This window comes from Melozone crissalis, unplaced genomic scaffold (assembly GCF_028551555.1).
Source record: "Melozone crissalis strain CALT ecotype California unplaced genomic scaffold, PUWL_Pcris_2 ptg000017l_1, whole genome shotgun sequence".
NCBI classification, from domain to species: domain Eukaryota; kingdom Metazoa; phylum Chordata; class Aves; order Passeriformes; family Passerellidae; genus Melozone; species Melozone crissalis.
In genome coordinates this window covers 639059-661946 of record NW_026535795.1, presented here as the reverse complement: position 1 = coordinate 661946, position 22888 = coordinate 639059, and the positions used below count along the sequence as shown (strand labels likewise).

The following is a 22888-nucleotide window of genomic DNA, read 5'->3' as shown; positions in this document are numbered from 1 at the left end:
GCTTGCAGCACAGGGACCATGCAGCAGACAGACAAACACTGTCCTTCCTGACTCTGCTGTGTGGCAGCACGGCTGGGGCTGCTGTACAGCACTGCTGGCCAGCCTGCACGCCCTGGCTGCTGCCAATCTCTCCTCTCTCCGAGTGCAACTTCTCAGCTGAAAAAGAGCAGCTACCTGGGCAGAGGCAGGCAGGCAGCAAACTCCTCTTCAGGGACAGCTGCAGTTGTGAAATAAGTTGTTTCCAGATGCCTTATGATCCCTTGCAGTGACGGCATTAAATCAATACCTATTTCACTCCTATAGGCAGGGTCCTGCTTATGTCAGCAGCTGATACTTGCATTAAGTAATTAGAAAAGTGAACTGCCCTGCAGAGTGAGATATTCCATGGAGTAAAGATCTGTTTAGATCAGATTGTTGTGACTGAAGCCGGGTAACCTGTGAGGCCGCTGGACAGACACTTTGCACTTGAATTCTGGAGAAAGAAGGACAAGAGATTCGTGCATGGCCTTGAGTGAAGATCCCTGGAGCGATGTTTCTGCTGAGCATTTTCCAGAATCAGTGCTGAGAGCGCAGGCTGTGAGTGCGGTGTGGGTGCGGCGCGGCGCAGGTGTGTGCCCTGCCCTTGGTGGCAGCTCACTGGCCTTGTACTGCTGAAATCACTGATTTGCTTTGTTTGGTCAGCAAGTCAAGCCAGTGGCTGGGAGCAGGCAGTGCTCGTGCTGTCAGCATCCAGCCCCAGGGCCAGGGGCAGTCTGTGTGGAGAGTTTGCAGGGCCCGATTCAGAGTCCTGCTGGTTTGGCTGTTACACATGATTCCACATTCAAACCCTGAGTTTCCCTTTCTGCTCTGTGCTGGGGAATTTCTGGTTGTTAATTTCGCAGAGGCACCCAGCAAAGCTGGGTAATGCAGAGAAGCAGCCTCAGACTGCGTGAGTGTGGAGGAAGTTACACATTTGGCATTTGAAAAAATGTATGCAAATAGCTTTTCCAAGGCGTTCTCATCACCATCCACGTTTAAAGCAATTAAACCTCCCTCAGAGCAACACTTCCATGCAATAAACATTATACAGCACCTCACCAGTCTCCAGCACAGCCAAATAAATAATTGAAGACAAGGATTCTGAGCTCTGAACTGCTGTTCTCTAAATGAGGAATAAATCAGCTGCAGCAGCAAGAGCAGCACCTGTTTTTAGAGCTGGTGAAGGTCTCTTTAGCTTGACTTCACCTTTCCTGCTCACAGTCACGCTCACTTCTGCAAAGATTTGAGAGTCAGATATTTATAGAGGACAGCAGGAGTCCTGGAGCAAACAGGATCAGAATCAAGTATGACAGGAAATCATTAGGATTTCCTCAGAATAAAATAAATATAGTAAAGGTGCAAATGGTCCTTCGGGGAAAAGTAAGAGCACATGGCACAAGGGGTGCTGGTGCCAAAAGCAGGCGGTAATTAAGCCCAGAGGAGAGGGAATCCCAAAGGGCGGTGCTGGCTGCAGCAGCTCTCTCACAGGCTGAGCTGCTCCCCGAGCCTTGATCCAGCACATGCCTGACCCCTGCAGAGGCTGGTGGCTTTTCAGCAGGTACCCGAGTGCTCTGTCAGACTGCGGGGAGCAGGGACAGGGATGCCTGCCCACAGCCCAACTCGCTGGGTGTGGATGATGTTACCCTGCTCGTGTCAGCTCCACATCACTGCTGTGCCGGGAGAGAAACACCCAGAGCCGTGCCCAGGAGCCCCTGACAGGAGAGAAACACCCAGAGCCGTGCCCAGGAGCCCCTGACAGGAGAGAAACACCCAGAGCCGTGGCCAGGAGCCCCTGACAGGAGAGAAACACCCAGAGCCGTGCCCAGGAGCCCCTGACAGGAGAGAAACACCCAGAGCCGTGGCCAGGAGCCCCTGACAGGGGGAAAACACCCAGAGCCGTGGCCAGGAGCCCCTGACAGGAGAGAAACACCCAGAGCCGTGGCCAGGAGCCCCTGACAGGAGAGAAACACCCAGAGCCGTGCCCAGGAGCCCCTGACAGGGGGAAAACACCCAGAGCCGTGGCCAGGAGCCCCTGACAGGAGGAAAACACCCAGAGCCGTGCCCAGGAGCCCCTGACAGGAGAGAAACACCCAGAGCCATGGCCAGGAGCCCCTGACCCTGCAGCCAGCTCCTCGTGGCTGTCACTGCTGTCACTGCCCAGGGAGGGCTGCCGGAGCCAGCAGCTTCGAGGCAAGCAGGGAGGGCCCCCAGCCCCAGCTTTTCATGGGGACACGTGTGACACAGAATGCTCCAGCTCCTGTTGGCTGTGGGGGGCAAGGCAAGGCAAGCCTCCCTCCCTCATCTGGCCAAGATGAGCAGCAATCACTCTGTGCCCTGTTCACTGCACAGCTTCTGAGTGATAAATCCAAAAACTGAGCCCGACCTTGCTACAATTTTAAGGAAAATGAAAGGCTGCACATGTTTCAAGGAAGTCCTACGAGGCCTTTCCTTGTACATCAATGACTACAGAGGCAGCGCCTGGGTGGTCAAGAGGTTCATCTCTTTGCCTTTCTAATTAAATATTTATTCCAGCTAATCAAAATCCAAGTTAAGAAGAAGATTAAGGTGGCGGGAAGGCTTCATACTTTATTCCAGCAACAAACCCAAACATATTTACGGGATTGATCATGATTTTTTGTGTGGCTGAAAGTGCAAGGAGGGATCCCGAAGAGAGCCATTTTGTATGGTCACCTGAGCAGCTTGCCACTGGTCAGCAATTGAGCAGAAATGGTTAAAACCCCATCTGTAATATCTTTTGAAGGAAATGAGCATTTTTTTTTGCTTCACAGTAGACCTTATATTCTGCATTTGAACCATCATACTTAATGTGACCGTGGAAGGTTCTTATTCACCACACAACTGTTTTCCCCTCTTGGGAATCCAATTAAGCTATTGGTCTTTGTGAGTTAATTTTGCATTATGTAATTATGAGTTAATAGAAAGCAATTTCCTCTGAAATGTTCTTTTGTTCCTGGTGTCCCTGTCCCCGGATTTCTGGAAGGCAGTTGCATTTCTACGTGGTGTGAAGTTGTGAAGTCAGGTGGCTTCAAGAAAGGCAGAATTTTTATCCATCACTTTCTTGCCTCCGCTGCTAGTTTTGAAATCCAGCTGTGTTCCTGAATAATGCAGATGTTTTTCCATCCCTGTCCCCTGGCAGGACTTAGGCAGGGTTTCACCTCTGCCTGCATTGCCTTTTCATCTGGTTTTGCCTGATGTCCTTGCAATCCTTCACAGACCAGGGAAAAGCAGCATTCTTCCATCTGAGCCACAAACAAGGCTAGTCCCAGTGGAGAGCTTTCTGACATTCTCCTCTTGACCTCCAGGTGTACTGGAAATAGCCTGTTTATTTTCTGACTCTTGGACAGTTTGGGCTGTTTGGCAGTAGTTTACCCCAGCTATTGCCATAGCCTTTTGACAGGGACTTTTTGAAACATTTTTAAATGCAGATAAATTACTTGCACTGAATTACACAATAATTTTATATCATCAGCTGAAATCTCCTTTCTTGGGAAGTTTTGGGAAGTACAGCCTGCTGTATTCCCTTGACTGAATATTTAGATCTCAAAGGCATTTTATGAGTCTGTGCACAAGTCCACTTTGACTGGGTCAGATGATCAACCTTCAGAGGTGGGCTGACGCAACAAAATCATTTGGATCTCTGCAATGTGCCATGAGAAGATAAATATTTTAGCCTATTTCTCTGATGAGAGCTACCTTCCAAGTGAACGTGGAGCTTTGAAAAATCGTTTCTGTGGATATTGCCTCCTTTTGGGAGCTATGAGACATTTGTTGACTCTGTCAGAATGAGTCATCCCCATGGTTAGGCACAGGTACAGGTGCTACTAAGATCAGAGCCCTAATAGCCTTGTTGGAAAGTGTAGTGGGTGGCATAATCTGAGAACTGGTCTAGAGCAGTCCTGTGTGCAAGGAGCACCTTGCAGCGTTCAGTGGAGGTTTTCCATCTTAACAAACAAATATTGCTTTTGGTTTTCTCTCTGCCATTGCTGGTACACCAATGTGAGATTAAATAGCTGCACCCGTGGGTGGCAGTGGTCTGATACCCAGCTGAAAATGCCAGGGCCACTTAGGTATGCTCTTATTGCCAAATTAAGTACACGCCCTGTTGTGTCTTTCTGAAAACCTGCTGCATCAATAATTATGTCTCTGATCTGGCGCATGGCATATGCTGAGTATTTATTGCATACACTGGGGCTGTGGGTGTGCATGTAAAAAATATTTACATTCCTACTGTGCATGGGTCCTCTGCGTCCTGCTCAGAGCCTGGGATGACACTGTGTTGTCTTTCAATGGAGCTCGAGCTGCAAAGAGACATTCAGTAAAACACAGAGGGAGCACACGGCTTCTGCCAGGCCGGGAGCTGGTCAGCGTCCCCTGCACCCCAGTTTCTGTCTGTCTCTGAGAGACACAGCTCAGGCTCCCACTTCCCTCACAACCATCTGGCAGCAGGAACTCCAGGGAAGAGCTGAAGCAAGCGGCACTGCTGACAGCTGGAGGGCTGACACGGTGCGATGCTGACTGTCCTCACCTTTATAAATGGAGGCGTTTCCTTAATCATAGCATGAAGTCTGTTCTGGAAAGTCTCTGCCATTGGGGCTGAAGGTGCCAGAAGTCCCAAAGTCCATGAAAAAGACTGCAAAATGCTGGCCAGTGTGATGACATCCTTGCTATGTCCTGTCCTTTCCTGTAGTGGCAGAACAAAGATCATCTGCCCAGATTATCTAGTCCACATCAAGTATCTGTGGAAAGTGACAATAAGAGAAGTGCAGCTGAAGTGGACCATCCCTTTAATGATGGTTCAGACTCCAAACCTGAGTGTTACGTGCTTCACAGCAGTCCTTTTACCTCCCCTGGGGTCAGCTCTGGTAAGGCTTTGCTGCTGACCCTGCCAGGCAGTGCTCCCCAGCTCGGTGTCCCTGGAGGCCCTTGGCAGCGTGTGGCATTGCCCAGCTGAGGGCGAGGACCTCGGGGCACCTCTGGGCAGGTGGGTTCGCTGCGTGCAGGGTGCCAGGCAGCCCCAGCCTCCCTCTCCCGTGGCTGGGTGCAGGATCTGGTGTGCCAGACTCAGCCCAGCCGTGCCAGGGCCAGCATTCATCGGGGTGGGCAATGGCAGCTGCCCCTCACATGCAGCACTGCAGGACACTGCTGTATCCCTGCTGTGGGCAATGTGCAGCTCCGACCTCTCCAGACCCCGCATGGAGCAACAGCGTCCGTGCCCTCCCTTGGAGCACTGCCAGCCCTGGGCACCCCGAGCCATCAAAACCGCTCTCCCTGCAGATACAAAATGTCTTTCACGTGGATACGCGCTCCAAGGGTGCAGCTACATCTTCTAGGCGTAGGTTAGGGTTAGGTGCACTGGCAGGACCCGTCCCTCCATTCCTGCTCATGGCCACGCACCAACAGACCTTGCCTTCCCCTTGAGGCCATCGGCAAAGCTGCTCACAGAAACTCACCTTAAAAAGTGTCTGAGGCACCGTGGGCTCGTTGAACTCTGCAGAAAATGGGGCTTTGCTGCTCTCACAGCTGGGAGAGCTGCAGCGCCTGTGCAGGCTGGAGCTGGGGCAGAGCCAGGGCTCCCCACGCACTCCTGAGGCAGCCCCACTGGGCAGCGCTCCCGCCCGAGTCCTGACCCGGCCTGGGGAGTGATCTGAGACTTTGAGACCTCCCGGCCTGTTCAGTTTCGGGTTTTTATTGGAAAAGGGTGATGAGTGGGAGGGTGGCTTTGACTGATGCTCCAAATCCCTTAGCTGGGATGCAGTGGAGGGGAAGGGAGGGACAAGAGGGGAACACACAAAGCAAAATAAAAGGGTCAGAGTGAAGTGGGTTGCCTGGAGGCCTGGGGAGAGAGGGAGATGGGAGGTGAGTCAGAGCGGGGCAGGCATGTCCCAGGGTGGCTCCAAGGCTTCTCTGACTTCACTTGTCGGTGACAGTGCCCATTGCGGCAGCCAGGCCTGGGAGCCAGTTTCTGGGTGGCTCCTCCAGCAATGTCATTGCTAATTAAATATGTTCTAAAGGTTAGATTATTGGTTGCGACGATGTCTCACCTTTGACCATGTCTGCATCAAACAAATCATAAACCAACCAAGAAATCTTCTTGCATTTCCCTGCCCAAGGCATCCTTTTAGGAGTTGGCTAAACGCTATTTTGTGAACAGCAAATCCAGCCGCCGCTTGGCCATGCAGTTCTGTGGCAGTACTGTGAACTAGGAGAAGTTAATAGGGCTCAGGATTTAATTTGTTTCAATGAAGGGGTGATAGAGTAGCAATCCTGGAAAACAAGAACAAGTACCAGTTTCCTCATTCCTGGAATTAATGCAGCTCATGCAGCCTCTCCAGGGAAATCCCTGTTTTCCTCCTCAGCATCCTTCCATGACTTGGCACATGAAGGAAATGAATACCTTACCTTTTAATGAGAGATTTCTACTTTTCTGCTAAACTCCCCTCTTTCTAAACTTTATTTTTATTCCCTGGCTCCATTGAGACTCTGTATCTAAGAGAAGCTTGCTTGTGTGCCATTTGTTGAACGTGGGAACTGTTTTCTTTATGTGCCCTTACTGCATCCAGGCTGGAAGGGGGGGCTGGTCCTCCCAGGGCTGCTGTGACGCACAGCCACACCTGGAGGATCCTTTATCACCAGGCTGGCACGGGCTGGTGCAAGGCCCTGCCCAGCCCACAGCCCCCGTGTTGTGGGGTCAGAGTTTGGGTTGGGCAATGCCTCGCTCCTTGCCTGGGGGAGACTCGTCCCCAGGACGGTGTCTGGAGGGACACACAGGGCATGTCCTGGCAGATGGCCTGGCCCCATCTCCTACCCCACAGCCCATCATTCCTGGGACTGCTGCTGCCTTTGCTGCCCTCCCAGTGGCAGCTGGTCATGTCTGGCCCACAGCCTTGCTTCCTGCCTGGAGCCTCGGCTTGGTTTTCTCAGCACTATGTGTTGGTGAAAGAAGAATTGTCTCTCCTTCCAGCCTCCCCCGAGCAAAGTCTCCAATCATAAACGAGGCAAAACCCAGTCCTCTCTGGGCTGGGCTCCATCTGCTCTGCAGCTACTTCCGGCTCCCTTGATAAAGAAGGTGTTTCTGGTCTCTCATATTTTCATTTTCAAGCATCTCCATATCTGCTTCCAACTCCTCCTACACACATCAGGGGAGCTGCCCACAAATGTGTGCAAAACTACTTAATTACTCTCTAACTGACTGGGGTGCTGGTTGCTGGTTGTGCTGATTATTGCGCTGTGATGACTTCACCTGTGTTCCCTGCCATGCATCGGTGTCCATCACACCCCTCCGGCTGCATCTTCCCCCACAATGTCCAGCAGAGGCTTGAGCAGACCCTGCTGCTCGGTGGGGCAGGGGCTGAGCCCTTGCTCTCCTGGGGCTGTGTCCCAGGTACATGGCTGGGTGTCCCAGACCACGTCTGGGTGCCCTGAGCCATGGATGAATGTCCCAGGGCCATGGCAGGGTGTCCTGGATGGCTTCGCTGGGGCCATGACCTGCTGCCCTTGGCCACTCTGAGTGTCTCGGGGCCGTCGCTGAGTGTCCCTTGACCGCTGCTGGGTGTCCTGGGCCATCGCAGTGTGTCTCAGGGCCATTGTCTGGGCCCCAGAGCCCGTGCCCAGCGTGCCGGGGCTGATGCTGGCTGTCCCAGGAGCGTGAGCGGCGCCCCGGGAGCGCGGCCGGGCGCGCTGCGGTCGCTGCCGGCTCCGCGGGACCCCCGGCGCTGCGCGGGGCGGGCACGGCGCGGCCGGCCGTCGGTGCGGCGGGGGCTCGCAGGGTCCCGCCCCGCTCGGTGCCCCGCCCCGGCCCGCCCCGCCGCGGCACATTCATGCGGCGGCGCTGGGCGCGGGCGGCGGCTCGGAGCGGCCCCGGCGCGGCGCCTCCCGCCGGGCCTCGGCGCATGTGAGCGGCGGCGGCGGCGGCGGAGGCAGCAGGGCGGCGGCGGCGCCGCATCGGCCATGCGGTGGCCCCGCGGCCCCCGCGGCGCCTGGCGGCTGCTGCCCCGGCGCTCGCTGCTGGCCGCGCTCTTCCTCTTCTCGCTCTCCTCCTCCTTCCTCTACTTCGTGTATGTGGCGCCGGGCATCGGTAAGCGGCGGGCCGGGGCCCGGGGCGGGGGGGCGCGGGCAGGGGCGCGGGCGCACCGGCTGCCGCTGGAAACGCTGAGTAATCCGCGCCCGGCCGGCCCGGGGCCGCGGCATCCCCGGCGGGGCGAGGGGCGGCCCGGGCCCGGCGCCCCCGGCTGCGGCTCCGCGCTGCCCGCCGCTGCCCGCCGCGTCCTCATCTCCCGCCGCGGCCGGAGGAGGGGGCGCTGCCCGCGGCGTGCCCGGCGCCCCTCGGGCCCGGCTGCGGCTCCCCGGATCCCCGGGGCCGCGCTCCCCGCTGCTCCCCGCGCCGCCGGGGCCGAGCGGCGCCTGTACAGCGGCGAGCGGGGGGCAGCGAGCTCGCCGCTGCCCGCCCGAACTTTGTTTTGGAGGAGTGCGGTGTTGGCCAAGTGCTTGTGATCCGAACGTGCTCCCTCGCGGAAATCCTAACTCTGATTGTCAAGTGGGAAGATGAGAAGTGTGTATTTTAGAAGGAGAGCGAACTCGTCCCTGTGTTCCGTGTCATCGCTTCGTGGGGAACTGGAGGAGCCGTGTGTCAATATGGCCAGCACCCGGTGCTGCTGGGGCTGTCTGTCCATCTCCGCGGAGACACGGGAAGGCTTGTGCCCGGAAAGCATCTGTTCGCTTCATACCGTGTATCTCGTTTCTGCAAGGAGCCAAGGCTCGTGGTTTGGCCTTCAACCAAACTTTGGCAACAATTTATTTCTATAGAAACGGCCCTTTCCAAAGAAATAGGGAGTTTCTCCTTGAAATGTCATTGGTATTGCTCATGCCATTCCTATCTTGGACATCCCAAGGAGATCTCTGTGTGCTTTCAAGGTGACTTCTGTGGGTTTTTATTTACAGCTGATGTCCCGTGGCTGCCTCTGGGCTTTGGGAGCCTTTCCCAGGGCTGAGTAGGGGTTGGCTGGTGTGTGAGGCTCTGCTCGTGTCCTGGGCATGTCCCAAGCGAGGCTGGGTGTGCTGAGCCTTGCCGTGGTGGCCCAGGGAGGCTGTGCTGGCCCCCAGGCTCCGGGAGGCACAGGCACCTCCTGCTCCCTCCCCGAGCACAGCCTGGCCCGGCGGGTTCGCTCTCGTGCTGCTGTGGGCCAGCGGCTCTGTGTCCCGTGCAGCCTCGTGGGGCAGGCACAGGAGCGGCGTGGCTCTGGATGAGCTGCCCCGGCCCAGCTAGAACTGCACTTGAAGAAGAAAATTTCTCTTGTAAGGATGGTTTTTTTTTCCTTTTTTTTAGAGTATTCTGATTAATTTCATGTTACTTCTGTGTGGTCACCAGTCTTAGAGGTGGTGTAGGGTATAAATACATTTAAGGCTAGTTCTGTGCCAAGGGGATTTTCTCTGTGTGGACCTCAGATAATGTGGTCACGTCCTACCCAATGTTCTTCCTCTGTGATGCTCAAAGACGAGGCAAGGAGGTGTTAGTGGTCCCTGTCCCTACCCACCCATGGATGTCAGTGATGTTCTGAGTCATCTTCTCATCAGGTGACAGGAGATCTGCTTCCTTTTTTTTTTAATTTCCTTCCTCTTTTAGCCAAAAATGTTTCCTCATGAAAGCCCAGCCCAATATTCCTGGGATGGCTGGGCTAATCCTGCCAGCATTTGGAGGGAGTTTGTTTTTGGGCTGCAGGGGTGAGTAGAAGCTTGGGAGAAGAGCGAGTGTGATAGGAGATGAGCTGAGCTGGGGATTTGAATAAATCAGCCACATGCAGGTGATGGCGAGATGCTGTCAGCAGAGAGTTCTGGGGCATTTGTCCTGCCTGCTGCTGCCTCAGTGCACAGAGTGGGTCTGGGCTGCTCTCCTGTGGCCACTGAAGGGCCGGGGAAATCTCTGTCCTGAGACCTTCCCTTGTAGGGAATGCTGGGGAGGTGGGCAAAGAAGGACTCACAGTTCACTGGCTAAACCACGGGCAGGGAAGTGATTAATCCAGTGATGAATGAATTCCTTGATTGTACCTCAGTTAAAAAGAAAAAAATCCAAATAAATGGGACATGAAGCTGCAAGTGAGCTTGAACCAGCTGGAGCCTGGAAGGGCTTTTGTCTGCCAGGTGCCGCAGGCTGCTGGGAGGGTCTGTGCTCGTGGGTCAGCAGCTGGTGGTGGCAGGGCTGGAGCCAGCCTGCCCTGCCTGGGCACGGCCCTGTCACCATGGCTGGGAGCTGTCCCCAGCCCCACGTTTGTGGGGTAAATTTCACAGCCCTGCCGAGGCGTGTTGTGTTCAAGCAGTTGCGCGCCAGTGCCAGGAGAAAACTGGGACGGTTGCGCTTCTGGGTGCTGTCTCAGCATTGGTGTGGAGCTGGCATGCTTGTCAGCTGGAAAAGCTGGATAACTGCTCCTGGTGCCCTTTGGAGATGGGCAAGGGGACCCCAACCTGGGTTCAGAGTTGCCTGCCCAGTGCTGGCCTGCTGCCTGATTGACCGCGGTGTTTGGCTCCTCACAGCACAGGTAACCCAGCAGTCTGCTCCAGATGGAAATGCAGGAAGAAATTTGTGTTTACTGTCAGCAAATAACCCTGCTTGGCTCCTGCAGGCAGTCCAGGGCTTTTGGGCCTTACATTTGTGTCGTGCCTGGACTTACGTGATGCCCAAGGTAGCTCCTGGTTTCTGTTCTTCACCAAGTTTTCCTCCTGGGAACTGAAATGTTCTTGTGGCCTCAAGTTTGCACAGTGATCCAATGTAAACAGCCAGTGCCAGCTCCTTCCCAGCTCTCACATCCGATTCCCGTGTGTCCTCCCCACGCAGCGCCCTGGCGGCTCCATCCTGGGCTCCCAGCTTGGCAGGTGAAGTGCCAGGGAGCCAGCCATGGCACAGGCACAGCAGGCTCTCCTTGAGCTCCAGCCGCTCCCGGTGACTGTGTGGTCTGTCTCACCGTGTCATTGTGTGCAGGATGAGGTGGCCAGCTGTTCTGCAGGCTCCAGGAGCTGCCCTGGTGTCCCTGCTCAGGCAGCGGGCACGGGGGATGCCCGTGCGGGTGGGGAGGTGGCTCGTGCTGCTGTGCTCAGAGGGCCTGGGGCCAGCAGGGCACAGGGCTGCAGGGCAGGCTGGGCTTTCACTGCAGGAACTCACACTGGCCTCATCTTGGAAAAAACAGAGCATGGCACCAGGCAAACAGCTTTGGCCTGTTATGGAGGTCAGGGCCCACCTCGACAGGTTGTTCTGTAGGGCTTGCTCTTGGCACTGAGGCTCTTCCCCCCCAGGACAGCTGCCCTCTGTGCCTGTTGCCTTCCCAGACGAGATGTGGAGAAATGGGCTCACCAGAGTCACTCTGTCCATGCCCAGACCCCAGTGTTGGAGCAGGGATGATGGGGGCACAAAGAGGGTGCTGACCTGGAGGTGGAACACCTGGAGAAGCTGTTTCTGTTTCATGCTATCCTCTGCTTCTGAATTCATCCCTGGGATGTGGGGTTGTCCCTGTTTGTCCCGTTTTCACATGCTGGTGGCTCATACAGCTTTTCTACAAGTGTCTGGTTTTATTCTCTTTGAACAGGGCCTAGGAAACTAAAGGAGTTTCCTCCTACAGCTGAAAGCAATAATGCTTTTTTAAGCTGCAAGTCATTTAATCTTGATACCTATAACTGCAACAGTGGGAAGGTCTCTGACCTTGGACTTGGTCCTGGTGTGGAGGGTGGTGGCTGCACAGCTGGGAGGGCTGGCCCGGGCCTTCCCTGGTGCTCAGGTAGCAGCTCTTGGCTTTTCCTTTGTTGTCTCAATGGCTGTTGGAGCCTCTATTTAATTTTATTTTTTTAATTTTGATTTTCCCAGGAGTCATACTTGGTTGGATCTGATGCAGGAAAATAATGCAGAGAATTTAAATTACTGGGTGAAAGATTGTTACCTTTGAGAGAGAGCTGTAATTCAGTCTGCCTTTACTTCCTCCAAACTTATCAGGAATTGCTCCCAACTGGTCATACAGGGCATGAAATAGCACCACTAGCCCTGAATTACATTTATGGTGCAAGAACTTGATTTTGATAGGCAGGAATGCTTTGAAACACTGTTCTGTCAGGCTGTGTGTGGGTGACCAGCAGAGCAGGGCTGTGGGGACCAACAGCTGCCATGGTACAGCTCGTTTGTCACTTTTGGAGCAATGTTGTATCACCAAAGGTGGCTGATCTAGCTTGGCCGTTTAATGCATCAGCCTGGCAGATCTCAGCACAGAGGAGTTCTGGGGATGAAAATGGCAAAATGTTGTGCTACTGCCAGCTTGTCCCAGCTGGAGACACTCTGGCTGAGTGTCACCATGGTGGTGAGGGGCAGAGGAAGATTGGTGGCCAGGGCAGGGGGATGGCACTGGGGAGTGGAGCTGCTGGGCTGGGGAGCCCCAGCGGGGCAGCTGTGTGTGTGGAGGGGAGAGGCTGCTGCTGCTGCTTTGCCTCCTGAGCCCTGCTGTGGGAGCCTGGGCAGAGGGAAGGGGTGGCAGGGCAGAGCCCCGAGCCAGGGGCAGGGCGCGGGTGAGCCCCCGGCAGGGCGGGCAGGATGCGGGTGAGCCCCGAGCCAGGGGCAGGGCGCGGGTGAGCCCCTGGCAGGGCAGGACATGGGTGAGCTCCTGGCAGGGCAGGACATGGGTGAGCTCCTGGCAGGGCAGGACATGGGTGAGCCCCTGGCAGGGCGGGCAGGGCGCGGGTGAGCCCCTGGCAGGGCGGGCAGGATGCGGGTGAGCCCCTGGCAGGGCAGGGCGCGGGTGAGCCCCTGGCAGGGCGGGCAGGGCGCGGGTGAGCCCCTGGCAGGGCAGGACATGGGTGAGCCCCTGGCAGGGCAGGGCGCAGGTGAGCCCCCGGCAGGGCGGGCAGGATGCGGGTGAGCCCCGAGCCAGGGGCAGGGCGCGGGTGAGCCCCTGGCAGGGCGCGGGTGAGCCCCTGGCAGCCCAGGGCGCCGGTGAGCCGCGATGGCCTCGGCTGGGCCGGGCAGGGGCTGGTGCAAGTGTCCTTCTGGGTTTGCTAGCAGCATGCTGGGTGTGTCTGAGCATGGACACAAGGGGAAGGTGTAGCTTGGGATAATGAATTGGGGTTTGTGCTGTCATAGCCCTGGCTTTCATCTCCGGGTCTTCTCCAGGCACATGAGCAGTGTGGTCTCTTACTGTGGAGCACAACAGCACTGCCTTCCCTCACCCTCCTCTGCCCAAAGATCTGCCAAGCAGCATTTCGCAACCTGAGCAGGGAGCAGCCTGGTTCCACGGTGTATCCCACAGAGAATATTGCAGTCATTGGGGGGTGGTAAGAAATGCTCAAGTGCTCCTTGATAAAAGAACTTGAGCTTGGGGTCTCCTGTGCTCTGAGCAGGAGGAGACTGGTGGCAGCTGTGGGAAACGTTCCTTTGGCAGCACCAGGTTCTTCCAGCGCCGAGTCCTACAAGACAGGGCTGGGATGGGGAGCAGCCCTGTTCCACCCAGCTGCTCCTGTGCCAGTGTGTCCAGGATGCTGGTGGTGCAATGTTGGTTGGAGACCACTTCTTGCTCAAGGCTAACAAATTACTGTGAGGGCGGATGGATTACTGGGTTTTCCTTGCCTGTAAGCACCTGTGCTGTTTGTCAGGCACATCTGGTTTGGGTTATTTTGCTGGTGGCTCTCCGGGTGTTGCAACTGCAGATTATGTGTAGAGTTCATGTTTCATCCCTGTGTCTCTGGAAGCCTGGCTTGTGGGAGCTGATTGGCAGACACAAAAGCTTCAGGTACTGGTTCATTCCAGTGAATTGAGTGCTTCAAAACCTCAATAATCTGTAGCAGAGCAGACCTTAAAGCAAAAGCACCCATGCTGTCAGCCCAGGAGACAATGGTTTTCATGGGTTTGGGAGGCCATGGAAGGCCAGGGCTTCAGCAGGCGCTCAGCTGCCTCAGGTGGTGCTGGTTCTGGTGGAGAGAAGGGCTCTGGCACCGCTGCTCTATTTCCTGGGCCGATTTCTGCCTCTCTTCCAGGTGGACTCATTAATTGCATTAACTCGGGCAGCATCTGCTCTGCAGGGTACGATGAACACCCTGGGGACCAATGCAGGAGCTGGGCGGTGTGGGGAGCTCTGTGTTTGCTCTGGATCCCATTTGAATGCTGTTACAGCTGCTGGATTTAAATATCCAAGCACATGGAGTCCTTAAATACTTAATCTTAACTGAGATTTCGGGGAGCCTCCCAGGGGTGGCAGCAGTGGGGGTGGCGTGACTGATGTGCCCTTGGCTCTGCAGGGCCCTGCGAGGGCTGAGGGCTCTGCAAGAGGAGCTGGACAGAGCAAGAAAAGCCTTCCCTCAACAGCTTTATTTTTAAAACATCATTGTCACAATACAATGTGTGTATTTACTTTGACAAAACCTTTGCTGGGTTATTTTAGTAAAGTTTATTTCCATACAGGCTTTTTCTTCTCCATTGCATTCAGAATCTTCTGGCTGTGGTTTTGGCTGGCAGCATTTTGAACATGGATGCCTCAGAGTGGTTAATGTGTGTTTGAAGCTTTGCTAGCACTAGCTCTAAATACCGTGGGGATTAGTCCTGTTTGGAGAGATAGAGGAGAAAATGTATAGTGGACTGTGCTGTTGAAATGCAAGATAAGCCCAAATCAGAAATTTTTGAGAGATGGTGGGTGTGGTTTTTTGGGGAATGTGGAATAGATAACATTAAAACCACCAGGGCTTTCAGCATTGCCCTGGAGCTGCTCTTATTTTGAAAGGAAAGGTGGATTGGAAAGCTGAGGGTGATGTCAGTGCCCGGCAGGAGAAGAGCCCTGGGCCATCCTCATCTGCTGCTTGGACAGGTCCCAGGGGTGACAGTGGATGGCACGTGTGTCCTTGTGGGACCGTGCATGTGGAGTGGAGTGTGATGGCCAGGGCCACGGGGCCTTTTTCCATTCTAGAAGGAATTTCCTGGTGCTTGCTAGCCTTGCTAAAGTGAAGGAGGGTCCCGGGGGGAGGTGTTTTTGGGGGATCCATGGTGCTTTGTGGTGACACTTAGCTTTCTCAAGGCACGCAAATCTGCCTGCAGGGGTTTGAGAAGCTGGGTTTGAGCTCCTGCCTCCCTCCTGGCTGTGCAGGGGAGGTGATGGGTCAGTGCTTGCTGGGGCTTTAGCTGGAAGCGTGTGGTGATGTTGTGTGTGACTTCTTAAAGGTCATTTTCCCAGGTTTTTGTTTGAGGTGCAAAACCAACAGGTTCTGCCTTTGTAAGCCCGCAGCCCATCCGTGGGCTGGCACAAAGCTCTCTGGAGCCCTTGCCCTGGGCAGGGCTGTCACCCTGGGGCCCCTCTGCAGGTGCTGCTGGGCACAGGGACCCAGCTGGGTGTGCGTGCCTGTCCCCGGCTCCTGGGGCAGGGCGGGGGCTGCTCCCCGGGGATGTGAGTGCAAACAGGGCTGTGGATTTTCCCTGTGCTTTGTGCCTCAGTCTCCCTTGCTCGGTGGGAGCCTGTGCCCCTTCCCTGCCCCTTCCCTGCCCCTTCCCTGCCCCTTCCCTGCCCCAATGGACAGGCCCATTTCCCTGTGATGGTTGGGCTGTGTGGGACAGCTCCTATGAAGCTGCTCCTTCCTGTGCCTTTCCAGCCTGACAGGTGAAGGCTGGGAGCTATTTCTGTGTGGAGGATGCCATGCACACATGATGGAAGGAAGGAAACACAGGCAGAGCACCCTCTGCACTGCTGTGGGCTGGGCTGTGCTGCGAGCAGTTCCGCCCGTGCTCGTTTGTGCGTCTGGAGAATTTTATGGCAAAATAATTGATTGGCTTTATTGAATGCTATTGCCATGCAAATTATCCGAGGAGACTCTTGAGCCTGGTGCCGTGTTAGCCACCTCCCTTGCTTTGGAGAGCCTGGGCTGGGCTGAGCTGTGCTCGGAGCCGGCCAAGGGGCTCCTGACTGGGCTGGGGGGTCCCTGACTGGCAGCACAGGCTGGAGAGGACCATGGGATGCCTGTGACACTCTGGATTGATGGTGAGGCCCACAGCAGCAGGTTGGCAGCAAGGATTTTGGGTGGGAAGTGGAGAAGGTGACTACATGAATGCCAGTGTTTATAAATTGCCTCCAAAAAAACTGCACAAAGCAGCTGGAATAGGAGAGGAAAGCAAACACTGCAGTGCACCAGGTAGTCAAGTGCAAACAGATATTTTTTTTCCCTCGCTACCTGGCAGGAAAAGGAGGCATTTCAGTGCCTGCCTCCGTGCCCTCTGTGCCAGCAGGGCTGGCAGAGGTGCAGGCCGTGCCTCGGAGCCCTGGGCACTCCTGGCAGGGCTGGCATGCACCGGGGAAGCTGTGGGGATGCGCAGAGCACAGGTAACTAAAATCAGCTGCTGGAACAGCCGCGTGCCTCGGCAGGGAAGCCAGGAGCTGCTGTGGCTGGAAATGAGTGCAGGCCGTGCCCAGGGCTCAGGGTGGGATCTGCAGCAGCTGGGTGAGGGAGAACACCGTGCATGCTGAGCTCCTGTCAGCAAACACGGGCTTCCCCTGGAGCTGGGGACCCTGCAGGGGCACGGGCTGGCCCCCGCTCCCGCAGGAATGTGAAATGCTTCCACACATGCAGCTCGCTCCAATTCTGCAGTCATTTTTTTTCTCCCTCAGTGTTTTTCCAACTCATGTCTTGCTGCCAGAGTCCATATTAATAATGCATGACTTTTTTTTTATGGTGCTTCCTTCCCGGCGTCCCTTTCAGCTGCTGAGTCAGAGAAGATTGTTATAGCAGCAACCTCTGAAGCGGTGAAATGCCCCTGCAGTGCTCAACTGCTGTCATTTATCATCCCAGCTCCTCTGCGGGCAGCCTGTTCCCTTGCCTGGCTTGGGGGGAGGCTCCCCATGCCAAAATCCTGATTCCTGTTACACCAGCTGGTGACTGGTGAGCTGAGCCTGCTCAGCCTTCCTGGCTGCTGTTTGGCGAGGGCAGGTATTGCCTCTGTTGGCTGCTTCTTGTTGTTGTTGTTTGAAATCCTGTGATGATTTTCCTGATCTGCCACATGGGATTGTGCCCAAGACTTTTTTCCCCTCCTTACTAATTTTTAAATATTTTTTTCCTCCTCCCTGCATGCCTCTCAAGATCAATACCTGGGCTTTTTCGGGTAATTGGGATGACAGAAGCCATATAATGTGTTAACTAGTTTAATGGGTTAAATTAGCTTAAAAATCTTTTTGGTAGCTGTTAAACATGCCTGGCTGCTGCAGGAAGTGTTGGAGTTGCTAATGCAGCATGAACAGAGATCTGTGACCAGCCCCCAGAGGGTCGCCTGCATGCAGAGCCAGTCCCCACCTGCTGGCTCCCAAACCTGGAGGGAAACAGGGAGCAATAGCACTTGTCAGGGAATTTGTCTTCTAAAGACTTCAGTACCGCCTGCGCTGTGGTCTCGGGAGCAGGTGTCCCTGTCCCAGTGCCCCTTTGGGTGGCAGTGGTGCTGGGGTGGTCGCTCTCCCTGTGTCCCACTGTTGGGGACGGTACACACACGCGTGCACCCGCAGTGCTGTGTGCTCTGGGGAGTGCAGAGGCTCTGGAAGGAGGAGCTGCTGCCTTTCCCTGCTCTCTCAGCTGCAGGAGCTCTGGGTGTGAGCCTGATGTCCTGCCTGCACACCTGCATCTCGCCTGGGCCAGGCCCCTGGCTGGCCCTTGCGCTGTGCTTCCCCCTCAGCACCATCCTGGTGTGCTGAGGCTCCACGGGGCTGGGCTCCTGATTCGTTCCTCCCGAGGAAGGAGAAACTGCTGTGGTGTGAAATTCCCCCAAAGCTGCAGCACATCCTCCTTCCCTGCTGCAGCCTGGCTCCCTGCTCAGGATCAGTGAATTCTCTTTTCCTGGTTTTGTTTTTTCTGAGGGTTTTGCTGGCTGTCGGGTGCCCTGGGGGCACCCTCGCCGTACCTGCCAGCTGGGAGGGTGCAGGCGCTTTGTGCTGCAGGGGAAGCTTTGCAGGAGGACCCCGCGGATGGGAGCGCACAGGGGCTGGCAGGGGCAGCCCTGCTGTGGCCAGCAGCTGCCCCAGTGCTGCTGCCTGCCCAGGACGTGCCCCGGGGGACACCTGCACGGGGCCACAGCCCCGCTTGCCCCGCGGTGACACGCGCTGCCACCCACAACTGGTGAGACGAGCAACTTGCTTCTCGGCTAACAAGATTTAGGTGGATTATGCTATGTATTTAATCAAGGGCTAAGCTGATTGCCTTATTTGGAATGGATCAAAGCCCTTGGAAATGCCAGCCTGGGGACCAGCTATTGAGCGGGAACGTGCCTCAGCCCTGTGCCTGGGTGCCGAGCCGTGCTCTCGAGGAAGCCCAGGGTTCAGCAGGCAGGTTTGACAGCAGCACCGACCAAGTGCAGAATCAGATTGGAGAAGTCTGAGGTGATGGGGAGGTAGGAGTGTGAGAATGTTATTAGTCATTGACCACCATGGAGCATTTGGGGGGAAAGGCTTCCTTTTCTAGCTTTCAGGTTAAAACCACATTTCCAGATAGATAAAGCTTTGTGCCGACAGCTAAGTGAGATGCTCTGCTGTTCGGCAGTCAGGCTTCCACCTTCTAGAACAGCAGCTCTTGTAGCTTGTGTGGCTCTGCACTGGAGACCAAACTCCCTGCTGCTGGCACAGGGAGCCGCACATCTCCCTGCAGTGCCTGTCAGGAGCTCTCAGGGGCCTCTGCTCCCCTCGTCCTGGCCCCAGTGCAGCGTTGCCCTGGGCCCTGCGGGGCTCTGGCAGCACAGGAGCTGGTGCTGGCTGTGGAGGAGCCGGGCACTGGGTGTCCCTTGCTGCTGCCAGCCCAGAGGCGCTCGCTCCTTGCTGTGCCCTTGGTGTGCAGAGGGAGCCCAGCTTCAGAGCTGTCCCTACAGGCAGGTGTTTGCAAGGTGTTAAAAGTTTAAAATTACTTTCTAGTGAAGAGCTGCTGTGCTTGTCAGGGTTGGCCTGGAGGGGCAGGACCGGCGCAGTGTCCAAGGTTTGCGGCGTCTCTGTCCTTTGGGGCCGGGCTTTTGCCACGAGAGGTGTGGTGGTGCTCTGGGTGCCCTGTGAGCTGTGAGCATGGTCTGGGCTGCTTCACCTGCGGGCACTGAGATGGTCCAGTTGAGCAAGATGTTGGAAATACACTGCTTATTCAAATCACCCTTTTTCTGAAAAGGGGAAGTTTATTCTAGGAACCAAGCTCTGTCTTGCTCCATTTGATGCAAGTATGGCAAGCATAGGTCACAGCTCTCCCACTCTGTGACTGTGGGCACTGCCTGTAGAACCGAAAATACCCCAACCAAAAGGCTTGGCTGGAGGGGCACGGGCAGCTTCTGCTTTGAGGTGGGTCAGGCTGCTCTCAGGCAGCAGCAGGTGCTCCCCACAGCATCACTGCTCCTTCCTTTTGCATAAAGCAGCCCTGGGACCTTGCAAACATCTCTCCCCTCTGCCTCTCAGACCTCCTTGTTTTTGCCTGCTGCAGGAATAACCCTGGAGCAAGTGCAGGGACGTGCTCTGTCACACCCTGCTGTGCTGTGGGCCCTGGTGCGGGGCTGGCAGAGCGTTTTGTGTGACAGCCAGGTGTAAAATGTTCCATGTTCAATTACTGCTGATCAAACCTGCAAATAAGGTGCTGCCTCAGTTCTCCCTCTGCCCAGACCCATTATGCATCTTCCTGCCTAACTCATATTTGGAGCTACAGGAAAGGCTTGGTCAAGCATCCCTTTGTGTTTGGAGGGCCTGGGCAGGATTGTCATTGTGCCAGTGTGCAGCCACCCCCTCAGCCTGACTTTGGGGCGTCCTGGGCTGGCCTGCATGGCCTGGCAGTTTCTGGGCTGCAGCAGCAGGGTCTGTGCTGGTACCTGCCCTGTGAGCAGCTCCAGGGCCGCTGCTTCTGTGCACGGGCTGGGAAGGGCCCTGGGGCAGGAGCAGATGGAGGGAGCTGTGGCAGGAGGGGGTGCTCTGGGTTAACCCTGCTTTCGCCTAATTAAACAGGAGAAAACGCCTGTCAACACAGCATTGTGGGTTTGCTGCGGCGCTGCAGAAAGCTGGGGCAGAGCAGGGCTCGTGGCAGTGCTGACTCTGGCCCTTTTCCCCACACTGCCCTCCCCCAGCTGCACGTGGGGTGTCCCCCTGGCTGGGGAGGGGTCACCAATCCCCAGCACACGGGATGTGCCAGAGAGCAGCACGGCGTTTACAGGGCCAGAGGCAGAGGATGGCCTTTGGCTGTGATAGCTTGGGGAAGCAAACACAACCCTCACAAATTGGGTGACTTGAGTGGGTAAATGGGTGTAATGCAACATCTCGTTATCCAGATGGAGGGAATGGCTGGTGCCTTGGCAGGGAGGAGGAGGAGGGTGGGCTGCTGCATTGCTGTGGGCCCGTGCCATGGCCAGGGAGCTGGAGGCGGGCAGGGTCTGTGGGGTAGCAGCCTCAGCCAGCTCCTTGCTGAGACCCCTGGGGCTGCCCTGGCCCAGTCCTGCCCTCGCTGCCTGCTCTGCTCTTCTGGCTGCCCCACCTGGGAGCACTGGCCTCCCATTCCCGAGGTGTTTCATTTTTCCAAGGTAGCCGTGTGTCTGACTCGTGTTTGCAGGGCTCCCTTTCAGGCTGCAGCCAGGCTGGAATTGATTAGTTCATTATTTTCCCCTCCCTCTGCCCTGTTGCTTGTGTCAATGGGAGAGTGGTCAGAACCCTTGGCAGACACTCAGGTCTCCTAAGGAAACTTAAGTTGCTGCTGTGTGCAAGGAGCAAGGAGGTGTTTCAGTGGGAGAGAGGGAAGGAGGAAAAGGATGTTTGCTGCTCGCTCATGTGCCCCTGTGTGTGCTCATCCCTTCCCGAGCAGTTGCAGAGCCGACGAGAGCTGGTGCCCGGGGCAGGAGGAGGCAGTGATGGCTGCTCCTGCCCACAGAGGGACAGGCAGGATGTTTTGTGCCCCATGTCCACAGGCTGATCAGACAGCCTGTGCTGAACCTGCCTCAGGTTGTTGCTGTTTGTATGGAGCCAGGTGAGCCTGGTGGGCTGTGAGCCTTGTCCCCCTCAGTGGTGGTGGCCCCTGAGCCCCGGCTGCAGCTCGGGGCTGTGCTGGTGCTGATCCCTTGCTGAGCTGGCTGGCTCAATAGCCTTGTGGCCGCTTATCTGGGATTAATGTGTAACTTAATGGCAGTGCTGGTGTGCTGTGGTACAGGGTGGTGCCGATCTGCTCTCTAATTCCCCCTGCCCATGATAAGGGTCAGGGCCTGCCCGTGCCTGGCGCTGCTGGTGAGGGTTGGGGTGTCTAGGAGGAGGGAAGGGCAGTGCTGGGGCAGCCACGAGCCTGCCCTGCACACGGCCTGTCCTGAAGGGCATGGGTGGCACAGGCCTGGGGTGATGGAGGGAAAGGATTTTCTTTTCCCTGTTCATGGCATCCCAAACAGACTCATGCTATTGCTCTTCTGCTGACACATAGGGAGGCGTCACACAGGCTGGGATTTGGTGGGCAGTCTCTTTGGTGTTAAATAAGTTCATAGATGGAGGGATGATTTTTTTCCAGTGAGGTCATTCCCCACACTGATAATGGAATCAGTTAATTTATTTACAGCAGCTGTGTTACCAGTTTGCTTGTCAGGCGGAAGAAAATAATATAAAAATATTGTGTGTTCCAAGGTTGCATAGCTCACAACAAAGCTAATAAATGTCTTGGGACATCAGAGTTCTTACAAAATCCCATAGGTAATGGTCTGTGTGTTGGAAGTTCAAAGTTGCACCCTTTCTCTGATAGCTTTTTTGCTTCTAATAAGACACAGCAGCTGGAGAGGCCATTCAGTGTTGCCTTTAATTATTGCAGACAAGAACAACTCTGTAATCTGACTGTGGAGGCCAAGCTGCTGTGGGTCCTAAATGGGCACACTCACTGCATGGTGAGAGTACCCTTGGCAGGGAGCTCTGAGCTGCTGCCTTTGAAAATCTCGGACAACAATCATCCCACATGATTTGAAGAATTCCAGCTTGGAGAATTTTTTAGGAGTTGAAAGGGCTGGCAAGCCGGGCAGATGCATAGTGTGGAGGTGGGGCTGTGGCCGTGCTCCTTCCCTGGCTGCTGGCACGGCTGCTTTCCCAGGACCTGGCGATGTACAGAAAAGAAACCGCAGCAGGGACAGTCTCAGGGTGTTGCTGCCGAGGGATCTCTCCTTGGTCTCCGTGGTGCAAATCGCGTTTGCCGCAAAGCAGCCTCTGTGCGGTCAGGGCTGAGGCAGCTCGGGATGCTCTATTCCCGTGGCATCGCAGAGATGGGCCTGTCTCGGGCCGCTTAGCCCCGGTGAGAGTGGAAGCAGCAGGTTCACGTCAGGTCAGAGGCCGCAGCCGCTGCAGGTGGCCGTGCCGTGCCGAGCAGGGCGGTGCTGGGTGTGCCAGGTGAGCCGGGCGGGGTGGCGCGCTCTGCCCCTGCCGTGCCCCTCTGCTGGGCGTCCCCACCTGCCCTGCGGAGCTCGGAGACACGGGCAGGCTCGGCACAGGCCAGCCCTCCTCGGGGTGAGTGTCCCTGCCCTGGGATCCTCCCGTGCGGGTCCCCTGGGCCGCCGCATCGTGGGCGAGCTCGGCTGCGAGCAGGGCTTTCCCCGAGCTGGTTTTTTAGGCGATGTATGTAGGACATGCTGGACCGTGCTCCAGCCATAAATGGCACCGGGAGATGTGCCGCGGGTCTCGCTGAACGGAGCGTGTGCCGCCCCTCGCAGCCCGAGCCCTGCCCCGTGTGCGGCTGGGTGAGCGCGGCCCCTGCCTCGTGTGCGGCCCCTGCCCCGTGTGCCGCCCCTCGCAGCCCCTGCCCCGTGTGCGGCCCCTGCCCCGTGTGCGGCCCCTGCCCCGTGTGCGGCCCCTGCCCCGTGTGCCGCCCCTCGCAGCCCCTGCCCCGTGTGCGGCTGGGTGAGCGC

At 56.3% G+C, this 22888-nt stretch overlaps 1 protein-coding gene across 1 annotated transcript in view; it reads left to right on the top strand.

Annotated features, from left to right (window-relative positions):
• Positions 1 to 7986: 7986 nt before the first annotated feature.
• Positions 7987 to 22888, top strand: part of B4GALT5 (beta-1,4-galactosyltransferase 5) — a 32881-nt gene continuing 17979 nt past the window's right edge. Inside the window, exon 1 of the mRNA XM_054274454.1 lies at positions 7987 to 8113. Within this exon, the coding sequence (XP_054130429.1) occupies positions 7987 to 8113 (127 nt within the window). The remainder of the gene's footprint in view (positions 8114 to 22888) is intronic.